General features: G+C 43.4%; 2 protein-coding genes and 1 long non-coding RNA gene across 3 annotated transcripts; 2 read left to right on the top strand and 1 right to left on the bottom strand.

Moving 5' to 3' along the window:
• Window positions 1–2,457: 2,457 nt before the first annotated feature.
• Window positions 2,458–2,911, top strand: LOC123494577 (uncharacterized). The gene is made up of 3 exons (XR_012186769.1): window positions 2,458–2,541; window positions 2,634–2,702; window positions 2,800–2,911. It is a non-coding gene; the product is annotated as an uncharacterized lncRNA (long non-coding RNA).
• A 5-nt stretch (window positions 2,912–2,916) lies between these two features.
• LOC141025729 (protein FAR1-RELATED SEQUENCE 5-like) lies at window positions 2,917–7,370 on the top strand. Its single transcript, XM_073501644.1, has 5 exons — window positions 2,917–2,925; window positions 3,006–3,178; window positions 3,233–5,152; window positions 6,506–6,530; window positions 6,858–7,370. The coding sequence occupies exons 1-5, from the start codon at window positions 2,917–2,919 to the stop codon at window positions 7,368–7,370; spliced, it is 2,640 nt and encodes an 879-aa protein (XP_073357745.1).
• A 1,023-nt stretch (window positions 7,371–8,393) lies between these two features.
• Window positions 8,394–11,415, bottom strand: LOC109762943 (uncharacterized). Its single transcript, XM_073501643.1, has 10 exons — window positions 10,936–11,415; window positions 10,687–10,842; window positions 10,385–10,588; window positions 10,079–10,300; window positions 9,702–9,972; window positions 9,410–9,582; window positions 9,094–9,294; window positions 8,882–9,010; window positions 8,751–8,807; window positions 8,394–8,510 (listed from the first exon to the last, which is right to left on the bottom strand). Exons 1-10 carry the CDS (start codon window positions 11,413–11,415, stop codon window positions 8,394–8,396), a joined length of 2,010 nt encoding a protein of 669 aa, XP_073357744.1.
• Between the last annotated feature and the right edge of the window lie 10,518 nt (window positions 11,416–21,933).

Genomic DNA, 21,933 nt, shown 5'->3' with positions numbered 1-21,933 from the left:
AGGTCCCAGACCCGGGCACTATGGCTCCCGGCGGGTTACTAGTCCCCGCGCCTGGCGTGTTGAAGAGGTTGCGTGGATCGTAAACCGGAGGGAGTCGAGACTGGGTCTTTTGATGCCTCCTTCTCATGACCTAATTGGATGCATTCTGATCCATCGTGAGTTGGAAGGACTGCGCCTGGATCAACTGAGTTTGGGCATCCAGAGCCGCCCTCTCCGCAGCCATCCTGATCCCTTCCGCTGCAAGATCTTCCTTAGCTTTCACTAGATCCAATTTTAACTGTGCCACCTCCGCATCATGCTGAGCTTGATCCGCCGGGTCAACCGTGGCAGTTAACAGGGCCGTCATCTTGTCCGTGAGATCCATCAGCACCTGAGCCGGAGAAGGCACTGGGTTTCCCGCTCCAGCAGCGGGGTTCTGAACAAGTTGCGCACCGGCCATAAAGATTCTGACCCGGCTTGGCGGCTCAAATAGGTCCGGAATACTGTCACCATCGGAACAACCCATGAGCCTGCCATCTTGAAGTTGATACAACGAGTTTGACTCATCGGTGGCCGACTCGCCGTCAGAGCCGGCGGCCGTCTCATCACCAGATCCAGAACGATCAGAGAGTCCTCCATGGATGCACCCCACAAAAGCATGCCTTAAGGCAGGCCGGGCCCGTGCGGGTCGTGCACGCTGAGCCGTCTCGATGAGGTCGGCGCGGAGATCCGGCTCAGGTCCCGGCTCACCAATCTTGCCAATGAAAACATGAATTCCGCCGAAGGGGACCCGGTACCCGTACTCAATTGAGCCGGCGTCGGGGCCCCAGTTTGCATCGTCGATGTAGAGCTTGCCACGACGACTCTTGGTCATCCGGCCCACAGCGTATCCCTTGAGCCCTCTGAAGCTGCCCTTCAAGAACTCAAATCCACCATGCGCTGGCCCCACGGTGGGCACCAACTGTCGTAGAATTGTCACGGCAGATGTCCTCGAGCTAGGACTTAGTCGTGGAGCCATCGCATCTAGGAAGCTTAAAGGGGTTAAGCGGGACAAGGAATACGAGGGTTTATACTGGTTCGACCCCTTACGGTGAAGGTAAAAGCCTACGTCCAGTTTGAGGTGGTATTGATTAGGGTTTCGATAACCAGGGAGCTAAACCGCTATGCCTGGCTCTCGATGAGATTGTTCTTCTCCCTGAACCGCCGCCGGGTCGTCCCTTTATATAGAGAGGTTGACGCCCAGCGGCCCTCAGAGTCCCGGCCGGCTCATAAGAGTGTCCGGCTCGGACTCTCATCTATTCTTGCCTTATACTACAAGTTTTACTATAATGATGATTGTAACTACGGGCCTTAAGCCATATCCGGGTCTTAAGCCCATCTTTGGCCCACCGTCTTCAAGGTTGTCGTCGGGCTTCTGGCAATAACCATTATGAGTAACCCGGCCCCTCCTGGCGGGTGACTCCAAGGTCTATATCCTCAACACTAGGGGTATTCTTGACCCCCGCCATCTATTTTTTCTCCGGCCCGCCGCTGCCCATATCCAAGCCCCGTAGCCCATATCCAAGCCCCGTATAACCCGTATGACCCATACGTATGTATACGGTGATATCCCGAAAAAAAAAGGATGACACGACCCCACGACCAGGTAGGACCTGCCGACGGCCGATCCATCAATCACGCTCAATCAATCACGCAGCTCCTCCATCATTCTGGTGAGTTTCTGTAGGAATATCGGCGACAGCGATCTTATCACCGGCGATCTCGTCCGAGAGCGCGCGGCACCGTCGTCAACCTCGAGCGCTCGCAGGTACCGCATCCCATTTCCCCACGTTTGGCTCGCTCACGGCAGCATCAAACGAACTGCCGCTGTTTTCGTCGTAGTGGTTAACCTAGCGGGGCGGGCAACCTAGCTTCCTAGCGGTCCAGGCCATCGCAGATCTTGTTCTGGTAGTGCTGCTCGTCGTGATATACACAGTGATCACGCGGGCTAAAGTGGGTTTCTTCTTTCTAGGGTTAACCTAGCGTCGGTTGCCGTCGGTTGTGTGCACGACGGCTCCGTTATTTGATGCGGCGGCTTACCTAGGTATCCGGCGATCCAAAATAATCACGACTGGTGCCGTGGGCTAGGAATCCGGCGGCGCATGTTATCACGGGTAGCGCTGCTTCTCGTGATCCAAAGTGATCACGTACTGGATTCGTGGGACGTACCTTAACACCGCTTGGTGTGGAGAGGGGGGAGGATCCATGGCCGATCAGAGGTCGTTGGCGTCGTTTGTGTGCACGATCTGAACGCCCTCGGTTGGGGCGCTCTCCGGTTGGTGTAGTTTATTTAACATCCGTGATCGTGCGCTAGGTGTTGTATATGTCAGCATTGATAATGTTTGCACATGTGATGATACATATTAATTGTTGTAGGAAATGGCGGACGATGAGTTAACTGATATGATGTATGACATGGAGTTTGAAGAACTGATGAAAGACTGGATAGAAGATTGGTCAGATGATGAAAATTCAGATCGTGGAGATAGGTCAGAGAATGGGAACGTATTGGAAGATCTTAATGTGAGTGGCATTATCATGTTGTAATTTTTTGGTGGCATCCGACAATATTATATTTTGAAAATTTATAGATAGATGAACATGATGATGGTCAGGAAAACAATGAGCATGATGATGGTGAGGAAAACAACTCGGAGATCTCGAATGAAGATTACATTAGTCAGGTATGGAAGTGGAATTTTTTGTTGGCATGCATGCAAATTGAATTAATACTGGAATATTATATGATAAGTACTTATGTATTTGTGTTATATTTTTCAGCTCATTTCCGAATGTCATAATGCGTACGACTATTACGGTGAATCCGACGCGGAGACAGGCCTTGATGTCGAATCATTAGCTGCATCTGATTCTGGGGAGTCGCAATCGTCGGTCATCATGACTGAGGTATGTATGTAATCAATGTTGTATGGAAGTAATGTTATACCATAGAAAGCTGTTTTCATGGCTATGTTATGATTGTGTAGGTGACAGAAGTTGAGGGGAAAAAGAATGTCCAAGATACTGCTAGTGCAGATGATAAGAGGGATATGTTCATGCAGATAATACAAATGACTTTTACGTCTCACGAGGCTGCGTATGATTTCTACAACAGCTATGCTAGAGATAATGGTTTCAGCATTAGAAAGAATAGGGTCAGGTATAGCAAAACCGAGTCACGTCATATGCGTTATAGGCGGTTTGTTTGTTCCAGACAAGGAAAATGTGACAGCAGGTTGCTAACCGAGGAAGGACACAGCCGTAGGCTCAGACCCGAGACACGCTGCCACTGCGAAGCGCACCTGACCGTGAAGCTTGACCAAAAGCGTGGGGTTTGGTATGTTGATGGTTTTGAGGACAAGCATAGCCATATCTTGGCAGGACCGGACGAGGTACCTTTTCTTTGGTCGCATAGAAAAATCAAAGAGTACCAGAGAGCTGAGATACTGTCCATGGGAGCTGCAGGGATTAGAATTCACGACATGATGGATACCTTCATCAGTAAACATGTATGGTATGGCGGTGTTGGTTTTACCAGGCGTGAAATATACAACCTTTGCGCCAGGGAGAAGAGGAAGCTGCTTTCAAAAGGTGATGCTGCCACCGTCATAGGCATCATGGTCAGTAGGAAACAGAGGGATCCTAGCTTCTTTTTCGAGTACAAGCTAGACAAGGAAGGACATATGAATAGGATGTTCTGGTGTGACTCCCAGTCTCGTCATGACTATGAGGACTTCGGCGACGTGCTTGTATTTGACAGCACGTACAAGATGAACCGGTATGGTATGCCATTCATACCCTTTGTTGGTCTTAACAATCACCGGAAGACCACTGTTTTTGCTTGTGCCATAGTTTTGGACGAGACCGAAGAGACATATGTGTGGCTGCTGGAGACTTTTTTGAGGTCCATGTGTCAAAAGATGCCTATGAGTGTTATCACGGATGCCGACGCTGCGATGATCAAGGCAATTCGCCAAGTCTTGCCAGACGTGTGGCACCGTATATGTACGTGGCATATAGAAAAAAATATGAAGATTCACCTCAGTCACAAGTCCTTGAAGGAGTTCCGAACTCTTCTGTACTACAGCACGTCCACGGCCACGTTTGAGGAGAGATGGCACGCGTTTTCCAAAAGATGGCAGTCAAAAAAAACAGTAACATGGTTGAGACGGATGTATAAGAAGAGGAGACTGTGGGCCGCGGCTTATCTGATAGAGGGTTTTTGGCTTGGCATGAAAAGCAACCAGAGGAGTGAAAGTCTAAACTCATGCCTTCACCTCCACCTAGACGGTGAAATGACCCTGGTGGATATGATTTTGCACTATGAGAACGCTGTTGTACGTATCCGTGAGAATGAGGCACGAGATGATTGCACGGCCTCACAGAGTTTACCAGTGCCAGTTACTAGCTCGAGGGAACTTGAGATAGCTGCTTCTCACGTCTTCACTCCAGCAAACTTCTATATGTTGCAAGCTGATCTTAGGAAAATTGGTGGCATGGAGATTGTAGAAATAAAGCTCGGAGACGGATCACAGCAGTACATCGTGGCCTGGAAGAATAACCGGAAGAGCCGTTTTTGGGTGGAGTACACTCCAGTAAATTCCGCAGAAACTATAAGGTGCAGCTGCAGAAGAATGATTCGAAAGGGTCTACCTTGCAAGCACATATTCCATGTACTGAAGTACTTGAATATATCTGAAATACCAAAGTGTTTAGTTCTTGTGCGGTTCACGAAAGACGCAAGGTTGGGACTGCCCGCCAGGCGCACAAGCGATCTGTTGGGATTTGGATGGACTGGAGCAGCTGAAAGAATGAAATATAGCCAGGTCAGTGTGTTGGCTTCAGAAGCTATGCATGCAGCATGCAAACACCCAACTTTGTGGGATCAGTTACAGGAGAGTTTGAAGACCGTGATAGCTAAGAGCCATGAGTATGATCAGCTAAAGGAAAATTTGAGTAAGAAAACGGCTGATCTTAGTACTTGTGCAATTGAATATGTAGATGATGATGAAGGCAACATAGTTGAAGTTCATGATCCTATTAAAGTATCAACGAAAGGTGCAACTAAGGTAGATGAGAACCGCCCTATGTCGAAAAATGGTAGGCCACTTTCGTACGACGAGATCAGAATCAGGTGCGGCGCATGCAAATTGCTAGGGCACACTAAACGCAGCAAGAAATGCAAACTAAATAAGAAGTAAGTTTTTGTATGCATTGTAGGTTATAATTGTTTTTAACTTGTCATTCATTAACTTTTCCTGTTATCGTGTGCAGAAGCATGGTGGGCGAAGAAGAGTAGAACAATTGCTAAAGTTATGTTAGGATGAATCCAGTGATCTAATAGTGAGGTGTTTACAATGTGTTACTGCATACATGATACATGATATATACTATTGCAAGAGGCCAGTACCTTGAGATAGTGCTTGTAGCATATATGGACTAAACAGGAGGCGGTCACTAGGGACTTTAATCATGGAAAATGGATAGCATTTTAGCCCTTGTAATGATGGCATCTTTTGTGTTGTCCACTGTAGTTATATTATATTAGAAAACTAGACGATACCTGGCATGTTGTTGCGGGAATGTTTTGCAATATATTCATAGAGAAATGGTTACGTGCAACATGTATATGTTGTTGCAGGAATATTTTGTTTGCATGTTGTGGTGGACCTTTCTCCATACATGTTGAATGACGAGGTGGCAAACTTGCATGTTAAGAGAAATAGGTTAGTGGTGGCTAGTTGTTTAGATATAGAAGATGTAATTATGTGTGGTAATAATTAAAAAAAATTCACTCCTTTGGTTCACCACCATTTAGATATAGAAGATATCAGCTCACTTTGGTCTATAGTATAGACTTCGTACCAAAAACCCACCATTTTCCCCTTATAAAGAAAAGAAAAACCCACCATTTTATGGCTTGTAGTGTAACTCGGGCCGCTTGTCGCGATGACGTGGAGGGGGGGTGACGGATGCCGTAAGACGGCGCGACACACGGCCGCTCCCGTTGCCGAGCCCATTTAACAATTTTTATTTTGATTACAGCCCGTTTAAATGGGCCGCGCTGGCCACCTGGTCGGGGCGGTTCTTCCCTCGCGATCTCCACGCGCGTTCTATCTATCCACTGCAACCGCCGCCGCCGCTGCCGCCACCGCCACCGATCCACGTCTTGCCGCTGGTCACGTTACGCCATGGTTTCGTGGAGCGACGAGTCGAGCTCTTCTTCGGATGGCGAATCCGTGACTAGCCTGCAGGTACGCTCCTACTATATAATCTCCAAATAGTGCTAGGCTTAGGGTTAGGGTTCTTCATTTCCGGTATTTAACGCAGGGCGTTGATTTGTGCATTATCTCTGTTGTTTCGTTTAGCTTCCTATGACTATCCCTTGCTATGAATGGAGTGGCATTGCTCACGATCTGTCTTCTCGTTGTCTGCATCGAGAACCTTGCGTCAGGCTAGTTGCTTTTGATTCCTTGCACACTGGCAGACGTTTTCTTGCCTGTGGTCAGAAGGTATGTTGTTCCGTACTGTAAATATATGTTTAAATTACCTCGTGCTCGATTTACTTCGCGGTAATGCATTGTTCTGCCCAAAATTGCATACAATTTCAATTAATTTGTGCATTTACAAAGTCCGTATTTATGTTTTTTTTACGGTCTAATATTTGTTTTAGCACATAATAGCATATACTTGTAGTTAATTGATCCACATATATATATGTATATCATTGCATGCTACATTTTGTGTTTATATGATTGAGACCATATTTTTAGTGCATTGCATGTAATTTTATTGCATTTGTGCATATATGATTGAGACCATATTTTTTCATACTGTAGGAAGAAGTGAAATGTAACTATGTGGAATGGGTAGACCCGGAGTGGTCAGTGGCTACGAAGTTCTGCCTGAGAGAACTATGGAGCATGTATGACGAGAAGCTGAGACAGAATATTAAGAATGCTGAAGAAAAATGCATGTTAATTGGAGAAAAGAGGAGGACGGAGGAAGAGCTGAGATTTTTCAAAATGGACTTTGCTAAACTGGTGGCTGATAAGGAGGATGCTCTCACGCAGTTGGGCAATGCAAGATTGTCACTTAGCGATCTCAAAGAGGAGCTGGAGAAGAATAAGATGGCAGACCATGGTTGTGCCAATCTACATCAGGTCCTGAGGGTAAAGGCTGAGAAAGACCGGGACCGGGTGGTGCTAGAGAGAGACCAAGTGATGAGAGAGAGGGACCAGCTGAAGCAAGAGAAGAAAAAACTTGAGTATACTATTGCAGATTTTCTCAAACAGAAACATGGGTACGTTGATAAGATCAAGAAGCTGAAGGAGATTTGTGATGAATTTTAAGTATATTTTGTGGTTTATTGTTGAACAGAATGATCAAGTCCTATCTGCATTGTGGCTGGTTCATTTGTGTAAGGTCTAAGTATATTATATTAACCAATAAATTATATCACTTTCGAAATAGTTTGCCCTTGTTTGACCTGCATCCTAATGCGGGTTCTTGGCTAAGCACTGAAATTATTTTGCTTCCACCGGAGCTCTAAATCATACTGATCAAGGGGGCGAAATAGTAGTTGATCATGTGATTGATGGTGCTACTGATCCTGATCTTCATGATGTAGAAAAGGAAAAGGCTAACAAAAATGCAGCAAAAAAACTGTGCAACCAGATTTGAAGCAACACAAAACGCCAAGGGAGTCTGGCGCAAGACACGAGGAAGATCCAGCTGTGGACGCCGATCCCGAGAGATCCAGCGGCAATCATGCGCACGGGATCCCAGGCGGATCTGCCTACTCCACCAACCGCAGGATCCACGGGTGGCCCGTCTGCGTCCGACACGCGGGCTGTCTCCACCGAGCGGTCGGGCGGGACCGGACCTGGCGCGTCCCCCCGCACCAACTGGCGCTCGTCGACTGGGTCGCCCGCGCTGGGACCGGATCTGTCGTTGTCTCGGGCGCGGGATCCCACACTGGATGGCACGACAGCCGAGGTTGATTCTCAGGCAAACAAAAAGGAATTTATCAACTTTTTTTCTTATTGTTGAATAATGCCAAATCAAATCAAAAACATATGCAAAAGTAAAAAGGAAATGAATTACTCTTCCATGGAAGAAAAGAATGAACACAGCAGCAAAAACATTAAGGTAGAACAAATGAAGGGAAGCAAAAATTTATTGGTACGAAACGTATAGTCTGACTGCATTACACATACACAAGTATGTGTGAGCGACCAAAATTCCACACAAAATCCATGGTATCGTGCTTATTACATGAATGATAGAAAATCAAAGTTGTCCATGCCGGGAAACGTGCTTCCGGACTTAAAACAAACGACTGAAACTAGAATCTTGAATCATGTATGATGTCTTCACGCCTTGCTTTTCTTTGCGATGTCGCAGATTTTGTTCTTCACACATTCGAGCGTGTTGGTAGGTGAGAGAACCAACTCGGCGATGAGATGCCTTCTCCTTGCATTAACCGTGCCCTACAATTTTTAGAACAAGGTTTAATGAATAGAAGTTGGTATTATACGACAATTGTACAAGTGTACGAGCAGAGAGGACAAATTACCTGGGTAAAATCGGCGGTCCATCGATCCCCGTCCCAATGCTCCATAACTTCAATCACAAAAAGGCCACAAGAGTTCCTAATATATATGCAAACATTAGTCACCGTGCACACGAACATGTCTTTCATAAGTAGAAAATGATGAACCATAACTCACCCGTCCTCTTGTTGTAATACAGTTTGCCTCTTCTATATCAATTGCTATTGCTAGTCGCTATTTGAAAGAAAGTAGTAGTGAGAAACCATATGACATTTCATATGAAGAATGCTCAATGTCGGGGAGAGTACCAGTGCTTTCACAGTGTCGAGAGAGAACTCGAGAGGATAGAGCGAATCAAAAACTCGGAATTCTTTCTTGCGGTTGTGCATCACCACGGTGATCCAGTGTGTATTGCCGATGTTCAACGGGATAAACGACTGAAATGTGGAACACATTTGTAATCAGATGCAATTATGCTTGTTGAAATGAGTGTTAATGAACTAGTAAGAACATATCGTACCTTATCACGGACGGTATACTCGTCCAGAACCCTACGTACTGCTCCAGCTCTGCTCAGCGCACTATCCATGTTGTATTTCGACGGTTTAGGGTTGTCTCGTGCCTTAGCACGATCAACAAGGTATTTGGACCTCCAGGCTGGACAGAGGTGCCGATCATGACCAACGCGCAGAACCAAATGTGTCTGATAAGCATCGATAATCTGCGTAAAATAATAGAACATTTTATTTTCATAGGTGACACCTAGATTATGCACTTAAATAGCAGGACATGGTAATAGATCTGACGTCATCCGCCAGCCATGTATGCTCAAGTACCGGTCGTATACTCTCCACAGTCACAGAGGTGCCACGTTCATTGTAGTAAACTCTTTTTGTCATATTCTTCTCAGACCGAGCAGCTGCCTCCACAAACGCAACAGCAGCATCGATGAGTTCCGGTGTCAAATCGTCCTTAACAGAGCCTTCCATGTCATTGTCACTAAACAGAGCTGCATGATAAATTACGAACGTCACGAACGGTGAGTACATGAAATGGTAGTAAATTAAGCACTAAGATAGCTACTAACGGTACCTCTAGTTGCGGTAGTGTTGCCGGATGGCTTAGTACCGCGAGCGCTTCGCTTGCCGGGCTTGTCAAGTTTAAAGGGGGATTCAAATTTCTTGGGAACAGTCCGTCGGCGCTTCCCGGATATAACATCGTCTTCTTTTGCGGTTGCTGCAGACTTTTTCCCCTTGCTCTTACCCACCATCCTGTCGATAGAACTTGTAGAAATGTCAATGTCGGACGATTCTGCTCGAGGAGAATTACCTACAATCCAAGGGTTCTCCGGTGTTGCGCCGCACTCATCAGTAGGCTTCATTGTCTTGTCAACATTTAACTTGGCAGGTGTTTTTTAGTTAACAAAAAAATAATGTGATAGGTTCAGTTAACGAAAATGAAGAAGAGTAATTGAGATAAATGAAGACAAATAAATGAAAACATACTTCCTCATCATTGTTGTTCTGGTTTACAACAGGCTCGTCAGGCTGTGTCAAATCAATCACCGGCTCTAGACCGTCAGAGTCATCCTTGTACACGAATTCTTTTTTTTCTGGCGGACCATTCTCAAAGGAATCCACTTCTAGGTCGGCATCGTTGTTGCCGGAAGCCGCAGCAGCCGCTGGCTTGTACATCACACCATTTTGGTTCAACTTCTCTAACAATCTCTGCATTACATAAAAAATTAATTAATGTCGGCACGGTTTTGCAACTTCAAAAATGTTGTAAACATAGAATTAAGGGTGTGTCACCTCGGCTACTTGTTCTGGTATTTCCTTCATTTGGCTGCGTATGTAATCCATACACCACTTCATGATGAGGTTCATCATCTCGTCCGCGTTTGAGGCTAACTTGGACTTCTTTGCCGCACCAACGGCGGGCTTCATTTTTGGCTTTTCTGGTTCGGGTACTTTGTGCTCCGGCGCCCTATACTCCTTGGTTATGTTGTCTTCAATCTGCATGTGAAATACAAGTATATGTGATCAATAAAAATATTAATACAACTAATTATGTTATATAAAAGATTTAAGAAGTACCCAACGTAATGAATTACCTTGATGTTACCACGGCCACGGCCTTGGTCATAATCAAACTTGTCTCTCCTTGAGGCTGCAGCTTCAGTCCAATTCCTCATTAGAGGTTCCATGGACAAGCTAGGATTGAATGCGCATTCACCTTCCAGAGGCTGAACCTTCTCCCAGTACAGGTACTGCATGAATATGAAAAATTACAATTAGTACTATACAGCAGGTAAATTAGCAATCATATTTTTTTTGCAATGGTACAAGTCTGAAAGGTGTACCTGCAGGAGAGCTAAGTTCCCTCTCGGCCATTGGCGGAGGTGTTTGCCTTTCCTCACGTTGTGAAGGCAGTCCAGCAGAACCCGGAGGGTGAATGCATTCCAATTAATCTTGGATATACGCTTCACATCGTCCACCAATGCATAATATTGCTTTGGTACAGTCTTGGTCGACATGGGAGCAAGAACTGTTCCAAGCAACACGAGGACAACTCTCCGAAGGAAATCGTCGTCGGCAGATTTATTTTTTGTGATGTCCACAATCAGATCATCGATGACTATGTTAGCTGTGGTCTTGCTCAGGAATTGAGGCGGCACTCGATCTTTAACATCCTCACCTTCCTCACCGAGAATACCATCTGCCGACAGTCCGTGGTTCTCCAAGGCCAAGATGCACTCAACATCCACGGCACCGAGAGACACTTCGCCAACCAAGTCTTGTACAATGAATCTGCCCTTGCTAGGATCAAATATCTCAACCATGTACCGGATCAACAGTGTACGCATCTTCAGCGAAGGTATCTGAAGCATGCTACGGAGTGGTGTTTCGGCAAGTGCGGCCCGTTGACCGGAAGATACACCGGCAATAAGTTTGCACCATTTTTTTACGGCGCAAACAATTTCTCCGTTGAGTTCATCCATCCTGGTAAAAAATATACTTGGTTATAGTACCATAAATTATGTAATCAACTTTTTTCCTAACAAATTGTTGCATAAAACATAATAATGGAATACACTATCCCACAATAGATAGAAAACTATACAACATAATTTATTCATACTGAAACATTCAGCAGAGACACGTGCAGCACATAAAATGACAGTTTAACAAGTACTTATTTAACGAATTAGTTTCATAATAAAAAGCAACATAATTTATCTAATCATTTATTTTCATATGGTACTGTACAAATAGATATAAGAATCGGTGACAGTGCCTAATTAACAGTAAATTGAAAAGAAAAAAACGAAATTACGCATACTGGAACATGCATCAAACAAACGTGCATCACATACAATATTAGTCAGCGTCTCATAGTTGCAACATGCATGTCTTAGGGCATTGCTATAACTTAAAGTGACTATGCTATAACTAACACTGATAAAAAATTGTTGTTTATTCATCAATCCAACCTACAAGTGAAAGACAACAAACAACATGAAGAAACTAATTTGCAATCATAGGGCTATCTAATCAAATACACGCACAAACAAATCTAGTGTCATAGGCCTATCTAATCTAATACACGCACAAACAAAAAACATCTACTCCAAGAGATGTAATGCGAAGATTATGCGCTAATTAATCTTCGTCCTATCGAATCTAACACACACACAAAGAAAAGCATCATGGATGCGGTACGGTTGCCAACATACTGGATCGCTCGATGAAGATGGAAGTTGTCGGCGTTGTAACGTGGACGCAGTTCGTCCACGACGGCCAGCACGCGCTGACGACCTGGATGTTCTCGACGATCTTGCTGGGGTTGGGCCGATGCTAGGGACGCAGCTGTCATCGACTCGGCGGTAGGAGCCGTCGTAGACGACATGAAAGACGATGCCGAGACTAAATAGGAGGAGGAGGATCTCCTAGGTCGTCGTAACCACTAGGGATAGAACGCCCGTGATCTTTGCCTTCCTTAGTTGAGGAGAGGCAGTACGTGCTCCTAAATTAAAGGGATAGGCTTCCCACGCTCGAGTTTTTTTGTAGATTCCGATCCGGGAATTGTGTAACAAATTGCAGCTGCTCCTCTCGTTGAGCGATGAGGGGCTCGTTTCATGTACTTTTTTTCTTTTCTTTTTCATATTAGAAAATTTTGATATCAAATAATTATTTCAACTCAACCAAATGGCCCCAAATTTTGTTCACACAATGGGATGACCATGGACATCATGCATGCCAATTCTCATCGATTTCTGACATTCGATGCATTTACTAGGATTTTGCCGGCGAAAAGAACCCGAAACGTTGCCCGGACGTGACGCAACGTTCGTTCGGTGTCAGGAATGGCTCACATGTTGCATGCGGGCCTAGATTGGGCATCCTCACATGGTGCCAAAGTTTGGTGTCATTTCATGCAGGCCAGCACATAGCACATGTGCAATCACCATCATTCGGGTCTGCAGTAGCGGGAGCCCGAAGGACGTTGTTTTTCTGGACTCAACCAAATGGCCCCAAATTTTTTTCACGCAATGGGATGACCATGGACATCATGCATGCCAATTCTCATCGATTTCCGACACTCGATGCATTTACTAGGATTTTGCCGGCGAAAAGAACTCGAAACGCTGCCCGGACGTGACACAATGTTCGTTCGGTGTCAGGAATGGCTCAGATGTTGCATGGGGGCCTACATTGGGCTTCCTCACATGGTGCCAAAGTTTGGTGTCATTTCATGCAGGCCAGCACATAGCACATGTGCAATCACCATCATTCGGGTCTGCCGTAGGGGGAGCCCGAAGGATGTTGTTTTTCTGGACTCAACCAAATGGCCCCAAATTTTTTTTCACACCATGGACATCATGCATGCCAATTCTCATCGATTTCCGACACTCGATGCATTTACTAGGATTTTGCCGGCGAAAAGAACCCGAAACGCTGCCCGGACGTGACGCAATGTTCGTTCGGTGTCAGGAATGGCTCAGATGTTGCATGGGGGCCTACATTGGGCTTCCTCACATGGTGCCAAAGTTTGGTGTCATTTCATGCAGGCCAGCACATAGCACATGTGCAATCACCATCATTCGGGTCTGCCGTAGGGGGAGCCCGAAGGACGTTGTTTTTTCTGGACTCAACCAAATGGCCCCAAATTTTTTTCACGCAATGGGATGACCATGGACATCATGCATGCCAATTCTCATCGATTTCCGACACTCGATGCATTTACTAGGATTTTAAAAAACAATTCAAATGTAAAAAAGATAAGATCTATTAGAATGAAGAAGTGAAATAAAAGATAACATATTATCTTACATTTTGAAAATATTTCAAATATAAAGAAGAGAGCAAATATTAGAATGAAGAAGTGAAATAAAACAGAACATTTTATTTTACAAACTAAAAACATTTCAATTATAATAAAGATAAGAAATATTAGAATGAAGAATTGAAATAAAACACACCATTTTAGTTTATATTTCATAAATATTATCAATATAAAAACGAGAACGAACAAATGAAATAAAACACAACAAAATTTGGCATATTTTTTTAATTTTAGTAAACACTGTTAGAAATAATATAGAAAAAAGAGATTTGATTTTAAATATTAGAAATATAAACAAGAAAATAAATTTTGGAGTTAAGAAGTGAAAAACAAAGAGAATATGTAACAGATCAGTGCGCGGGTAAGGCTGCCCTGGGCCAGCCCGCCCGAATTGGGCCCAAGGCAGAGCCGCGCAAGGCACAGCACAGCGCACAGCCGTGGGGTGGTGGGAGTTTAGTCCCACCTCGCCAAGCGAGAGAGCACCGCACCGGTTTATATACCCGGCTGCGACTCCCCTCCCAAGCTCCTATCATATGCAGGCAGTACACTGCCTAACTCTCGGCCCCTCTGCCCCGTGGGGCCTACTAGCACCAGAGATATTCTGCACCACGGGCCTGCATCCTGGCCCATGAAAGGCTGGGTTCCTAGTCGTATGCAGGCCGTGGTGTATGAATTCTCCTGCTCTGGTAGGTGGGCACTTTTTTTGGCATATTGCCATGTGTTTTGATCTTCAAATCACACACTAAATTATACACATGCACACTTTCATTCAATACACATTTTTTTGCATATATGACAAGTTAATGTTTTGACCTTCAAATCACCTAATAAATTTTACACATGCTCACTTACATGTAAGACACATGGCTATTAATGGGATTTCAACAAAAATGAGGCCGTGGTGTATGAATTCTGCTCCCACATGCATGCCATGGTCATGGTAGGGTGTGCATAAAGTTTGGGATCATTTGGTGGGACCGGCAAGGAAAACCTCTTTCAAACTTGCCCTCTGGCAAACCCGAATGGTCCGACTTGTACATGGTTCATGTGGAGGCATGCATGAGATGACCCCAACTTTTTCGGAGCATGTGGGCATGGCCAATGTGGTCCCCCAGGCAAGGTGTGCACGAATTCGGACACAATACACACGTTGCGTCATGTCGGGGCACTGTTCTAGGGTTTTATTGCTAACCTTGCAGGGTTAAGCTATGTATTTGAATCTAGAACCAAATTAACGCAACCTTAGAGTTGAAGAACTGGTTGATCCATATATCATTAATAATGCTCTATTTCCACTTCAAGCCAGCATAAACCTATATAACCAAAAGCCAGCATGGCCTGCAGTTTGCCTAACCCATCATCCTAGGCTTACAAAGTTCATGAGCACCGCAAAATAACAGCAACAACTACTAAAACATCGCAACAAAGTAAAGGCCACATCTTCAGCAGGAAGTAGAGTCTTCTTTTTTATCCTTCCAGTCTTGCCACGTTGATTCTCCACCCCTGCTTCGCTGTGTACACTTCACTTGCTACTCGCTCTAGCAGTCTTGCTGCCACCTCCAGCACCTTTTTTGTGGCTCCTTTGTCTGCAAAATAGATCAATCAACAATCCTATTAGGGGCTACATTTTTCATGCAGAGAAATAACTATGGTTTTCCCAATACTGCAGTACTAAAATCACATTTATTAGGGGCAACCAAACAGCTCACTGTAAATAAAACTAACATAATCTCAAATACTGAAGTATTCTCAAAGAACTTAGAACATAGTATGCTATCAAACGGGTCCAAACTGACTCACACAGATAGACTAACTGAAGACACTCACATGCCATCACTCTGTTTTCTTGTCCTTCAACTTGCTGATGCGCTCTGAGTGACGAATGCCCATACGGATGTAGGTCTCTGCTTCAATCGGCATGGTCCTGTCTCCGAGCTGCGGGATCCCTGGACCCACAATCTGCACGTCCGCCGGCTGCTCCTGGACAACATCATCCTGCTCCTCCACTCCAACACTGTCGTCCAGCAGCAGAACAACCTCCTCTTCGCCGCTCTCATCCTTGCTCTGCTCCACATCTTCGCTATCACTCTCATCCTCGCTATGCTCCACATCTTCACTATCACTATCATCCTTTCTTTGCTCCACATCACTGTCAGAGTGAACATTGGACTGATCAACCGGAGCAGGCACGGCGAGCAACACTCCGACAAGATCTGGCACTGGAATAGGTGGCGCGCGGCGGCGGGAGCGGTACATGTACCACCTCGCACGCTGACGCGGATCCGGGGAGTTCTCCGCTTCGTTCATAGCCCAGAGGAAAACCTGGACTGGAACAACTCCTCGAGCAGGACCAAACAACTATTTCTTCTCATTGCCCATAAGCACTTTGATGAGACCCCTACCGTGGTCGATGAACATCTGCAAGCTGGGAAACCAGCTGCAGATCTCCTCCACATTCGCCCTCTTCTCCAGATCGCCCTTACAGAACTTCCCAACTGCCTCCTCCCACTTTTCTTGAGCGCGGCGGCAATCACTTGCCGACCGCGACCTCCTTCCCTTCTTGTCCCCCATCGCCGGCGACGCCAGATGTGAGATTTGAGCACACGGAGTGAATGGGGAACAGAAGCAAAGACCTAGGGTTCGTATCTGCCAGATGAAATGGGGACTTTTCCCCCTCTCCAGCTGATAACCGCGTGTGAGGCCGGCCTGGAACGGCCCACCCAAATTAGGCCCAAATCAAAGCCGCGGCGGGCACTGTCTCGGGGTGGTGGGAGTTTAGTCCCACCTCGCCAACGGAGAGGAGCTCGCACCGGTTTATAAACCCACCTGAGCTAATCATCTCAAGTTCCTATCTAAAGCAGGCAGCTCATTGCCTAACCAGTCTCTCTCTGCCCCGTTGGGCCTACCGGCAACTTCTATACATTCACCGCGGGCCTGCATCCTGGCCCAATGGGTTACTAGTCGGATGCAGGCCGTGGGGTTTCATATAAACGTTGTTGGTAGGCTGGCATTTTTTATTATTTATTTAATTTTTTTGCATATGTCACATGTCTAATTTTTTGTATATGTCACATGTCAAATTTTCCAAACAAGTTTGAATCATTAAATTTTCAAATTATAAATTAAATTTAAAATTTAAAAATATTAAAAATATTTGGACCAAACATTTCCACCATGTGAGGATACCCAAAGTAAATTTTTAAATTTGTATTCAATTTTTTGCATATGTCAAATGTCTAATTTTGCACACAAGTTTGAAACAAAATATGTCCTCTAGACTGACTGGTCAAAACATCGGTCTATACCTCAAGGGGGCATTGTAAAGTATTATTTTTCCAAATTTTCTTTCATAGCCATGTTTGGCACATGTGGGTCACCATGTACAAGAAAATTTCGGTGATTTGGAGGTGGTGGAAAAAATCACTTATGTTCAAAAACTAGCTTAAGTTAAGACCAAATGGCCACTCCGGAATGCGATGATTTTTTCGACCACCTCCAAATCACCTCAGTTTTGGCACACATGATCTCTTGCACAATCAAAGCTACTTTTCCAAGGTTTTATATTTGTTTTGAATTTTTTATCAATTTATAATGCCCTCTAGACTGACTGGTCAAACCATCGGTCTATACCTCAAGGGGGCATTGTAAACTATTATTTTTCCAAATTTTCTTTCATAGCCATGTTTGGCACATGTGGGTCACCATGTACAAGAAAATTTCGGTGATTTGGAGGTGGTGGAAAAAATCACTTATGTTCAAAAACTAGCTTAAGTTAAGACCAAATGGCCACTCCGGAATGCGATGATTTTTTTGACCACCTCCAAATCACCTCAGTTTTGGCACACATGATCTCTTGCACAATCAAAGCTACTTTTCCAAGGTTTTATATTTGTTTTGAATTTTTTATTAATTTATAATGCCCTCTAGACTGATGGTCAAACCATCGGTCTATACCTCACGGGGGCATTGTAAACTATTATTTTTCCAAATTTTCTTTCATAGCCATATTTGGCACATGTGGGTCACCATGTACAAGAAAATTTGGGTGATTTGGAGGTGGTGGAAAAAATCACGTATGTTCAAAAACTGGCTTAAGTTAGACCAAATGGCCCCTCCGGAATGCTATGATTTTTTCGACAACCTCCAAATCACCTTAGTTTTGGCACACATGATCTCCTGCACAAACAAAGCTAGTTTTCCAAGGTTTTACATGTTTTGAATTTTTTATTAATTTATAATGCCCTCTAGACTGACTGGTCAAACCATCGGTCTATACCTCAAGGGGGCATTGTAAACTATTATTTTTCCAAATTTTCTTTCATAGCCATGTTTGGCACATGTGGGTCACCATGTAAAAGAAAATTTGGGTGATTTGGAGGTGGTGGAAAAAATCACGTATGTTCAAAAACTAGCTTACGATTAGACCAAATGGCCCCTCCGGAATGCGATGATTTTTTCGACCACGTCCAAATCACCTCAGTTTTGGCACACATGATCTCTTGCACAAACAAAGCTAGTTTTCCAAGGTTTTATATTTTTTTCAATTTTTTATTAATTTATAATGCCCTCTAGACTGATGGTCAAACCATCGGTCTATACCTCAAGGGGGCACTGTAAACTATTATTTTTCCAAATTTTATTTCATAGCCATGTTTGGCACATGTGGGTCACCATGTAAAAGAAAATTTGGGTGATTTGGAGGTGGTGGAAAAAATCACATATGTTCGATTTTTTCGACCACCTCCAAATCACCTCAGGTTTGGCACACATGATCTCTTGCACAAACAAAGCTAGTTTTCCAAGGTTTTACATTTTTTTGAATTTTTTATTAATTTATAATGCCCTCTAGACTGACTGGTCAAACCATCGGTCTATACCTCAGGGGGGCATTGTAAACTATTATTTTTCCAAATTTTCTTACATAGCCATGTTTGGCACATGTGGGTCACCATGTACAAGAAAATTTGGGTTATTTGGAGGTGGTGGAAAAAATCACGTATGTTCAAAAACTGGCTTAAGTTGACCAAATGGCCCCTCCGGAATGCGATGATTTTTTCGACCACCTCCAAATCACCTCAATTTTGGCACACATGATCTCTTGCACAAACAAAGCTAGTTTTCCAAGGTTTTATTTTTTTTTATAATTTTTTATTAATTTATAATGCCCTCTAGACTGACTGGTCAAAACATCGGTCTATACCTCAAGGGGGCATTGTAAAGTATTATTTTTCCAAATTTTCTTTCATAACCATGTTTGGCACATGTGGGTCACCATGTACAAGAAGATTTGGGTGATTTGGAGGTGGTGGAAAAAAATCACGTATGTTCAAAAACTGGCTTAAGTTAGACCAAATGGCCCCTCCGGAATGCGGTCATTTTCTCAACCAATTCTAAATCATCTCAATTTTGGCACACATGATATCTTGCACAAACAAAGCTAGGTTTCCAAGGTTTTATTTTTTTTGAATTTTTATTAATTTATAATGCCCTCTAGACTGGCTGGTCAAAACATCGGTCTATAACTCTGGGGGGCATTGTAAAATATTCTTGTTCCAAAATTTCTTTGAAATTTCTAATTCCCTCTTATATTTGTTTATAATGCCCACTTATATTTTCTTTGAAATTTATAATGCCCTCTTATATTTTCTTTCTATTTTTTTCAATTTTTTTAATTTATAATGCCCTCTTATATTTGTCTATTTTTTAATGCCCTCTTATTTTTCTGTATTTTTTTATTTATAAAGTATGGTTTCCAAGATGGCTAGGCTGGCCCATGCTTTTCCTTTTGTTTAATGCCTTCAGCTTATTTTTTTAATGCCCTCTTATATAACTTTATTAAAAATAAAGTAGATCTTATTTCAAATTCCTTTTTTTTGCACACATTATTTTTAACTAGTTTTACATTACTCTTGTAAATTTACATTTAATTCCTTCACACTTTGATGATGGAATATTTGCTCTGTTATTGCAACATTGGTTCAAATGATGGAACATTTGATCTTTTTGCTTATTCAAATTACGCATTGATGGAATGTGTGAGGATGAATAATTATCAGTAACTTTACGAAACCCCTTGTAATATAATTCATGACAGCCAATTTGGAACATTGCCAGATTCAATATTTGGTATAATTGGCACATGCGCACAGCATGTTGCACTTGCGCACAACATAGACAAGTGTTGCAGCATGTCTGAAGCAACACTAAAGCGCCATTTGTGATCATTGCACCATCGAAACAACAAGTAAACATGAAGGAGGCATTCACCACCAATAAAGTTAAGGCCAGACATATATAGATAGCATTAGGTACCAGGCAGTTCACAACAGATCCAGTTAAGACACACAATACATTACATTACATTAATAGAGGTAGTTTTTAACTAGTTCAGACCCAGATGCAGCTTTCCAAAAGTAAAACATCATCAAATATACTGATGATGAGTACGGCTTCCAGCTTCTGATGATCAGCATGATGTAGGACTAGAGGTTAGGGTTTCTCAGGACCTTCAGGAGGGCAGAATGCTCAACCCTGATCTTGTACTCACCACTGGAGATCGATGTATCCCGGCAATGTTCCATCAGATGCTCCAATAACCCAGACCTGGGCTTGGGCTTGCTGTAGAAGGGGCAGCGGTACTTCTCCGTCCTCCAGTTGTGGTACATACCAGGTCCTTGGGTCCTGATCTTCAACACCACCTTCTCTTCAAACGACTCGACGTTCCCCTCGACCACATCATCTCCAGATTCATACTGCACACATTAATGACTGACATTAATACATTATGCATTCAAATACTATAAACACATTAACTCAATGCACAAATAACATTTCAACTAGGCCTTACCTCATACGGCTCATCTTCATCAGAGTCATATGGGTAGAACCCAGTCTTGTCCCACTTCCTCTTGTTGCCCACAACCACAAGATCCTCCTCCTCCTGCTATATTGTCAAACAAGCACATCAATTACAATGAATTGAATTGCAGTTCAAAGAATGTCATTACACACAAAATTGTGAATGTGAACCACATTGGTATGTTGCAAGTGACCAAATGCTTTCCTTATAAATACAGAATCTAAGCAATCAATCAATAGACAAATGCTTTCCTTCATAAATGCTAATGGAAATCCAAGCTGGATTCTTGACATTCCCTGGATTAACCCAACACTTTTCCTTTGAAGGAATCCCCCCCCCCCACACTACTTAATGGAAACATATAGTATATTTTGTTACTAGGATCCTGCCTTGGAATGTTTACTTCATAGTTATATAATGCTGACATCCTAGCTGCATATTTTTGTAATTCATCATAAGTATTTGCAAAAGAGGAAAATCTTTGGCCAGGTTAATTTTATGAGGCTCGACAATAGGCATGCCTACAACATTTGATTTATAAAATTTTGGGCAAGGACAATATTTCAAGGTCATCTTACTGTTTTTAGGCCACCCTTCTGCAATTGTAAAGTGAGTTATCTCTTAGCCCCCTAAATATAAAATTACATCCATTGCTCCTAATTACACAAGCCAACTATAATTTTTAATATGCACAAATTACTGTTTTTGGGATAATGCAACAAAGCTCCTACACATATTAACATAATGCAGTAGTTAATTAGGTACAACTTCAACTATAAATGCATACATCTCCAACAAACATCTAAAATTTCATTACGTACCTAAACAACAACAAATTATACTATAGATGAATCTTGTATCATCTAAATCAATTCATTGGCACATCAAAATAAATGCATTCCAAATCAAATATGTTTCCATCCAGTATCATTGAACCACAGATCAAATCAAATAATCATATATGTCTGCAGCATTGACCTACAGATCTAATAATCATATGACGTCTATCTGACCTTAAATTCCCCCTTAAATAAGGTATTAAACCTCATACTAATTAAAATCTAACAAGCAAAAATTCCACTACTAACCACTGAAAAAATCCCAAGGTGCTTTTATCTCTGAAGGAACGACATTGGAGAGGATGTTCAATGCTGT

Source organism: Aegilops tauschii, chromosome 6, assembly GCF_002575655.3.
Source record: "Aegilops tauschii subsp. strangulata cultivar AL8/78 chromosome 6, Aet v6.0, whole genome shotgun sequence".
Lineage (NCBI taxonomy): Eukaryota > Viridiplantae > Streptophyta > Magnoliopsida > Poales > Poaceae > Aegilops > Aegilops tauschii.
The sequence above is the reverse complement of the archived record's forward strand: the minus strand, read 5'-3'. Positions and strand labels throughout refer to the sequence as shown.

What these genes read in the sequence shown, in the direction of transcription:
- LOC109762943 (XM_073501643.1), bottom strand. Translation starts at nt 11,415, where the DNA reads ATGGTTGAGATATTTGATCCTAGCAAGGGCAGATTCATTGTACAAGAC. An exon ending in GGAACTTAGCTCTCCTGCAG is followed by an intron (nt 10,843 to 10,935) that starts GTACACCTTTCA and finishes ATATTCATGCAG; the next exon opens with TACCTGTACTGGGAGAAGGT. An exon ending in GTGGCCGTGGTAACATCAAG is followed by an intron (nt 10,589 to 10,686) that starts GTAATTCATTAC and finishes TTTCACATGCAG; the next exon opens with ATTGAAGACAACATAACCAA.
- LOC141025729 (XM_073501644.1), top strand. An exon ending in TACGACGAGATCAGAATCAG is followed by an intron (nt 5,153 to 6,505) that starts GTGCGGCGCATG and finishes GCACACTGGCAG; the next exon opens with ACGTTTTCTTGCCTGTGGTC. An exon ending in TTCTTGCCTGTGGTCAGAAG is followed by an intron (nt 6,531 to 6,857) that starts GTATGTTGTTCC and finishes TTCATACTGTAG; the next exon opens with GAAGAAGTGAAATGTAACTA.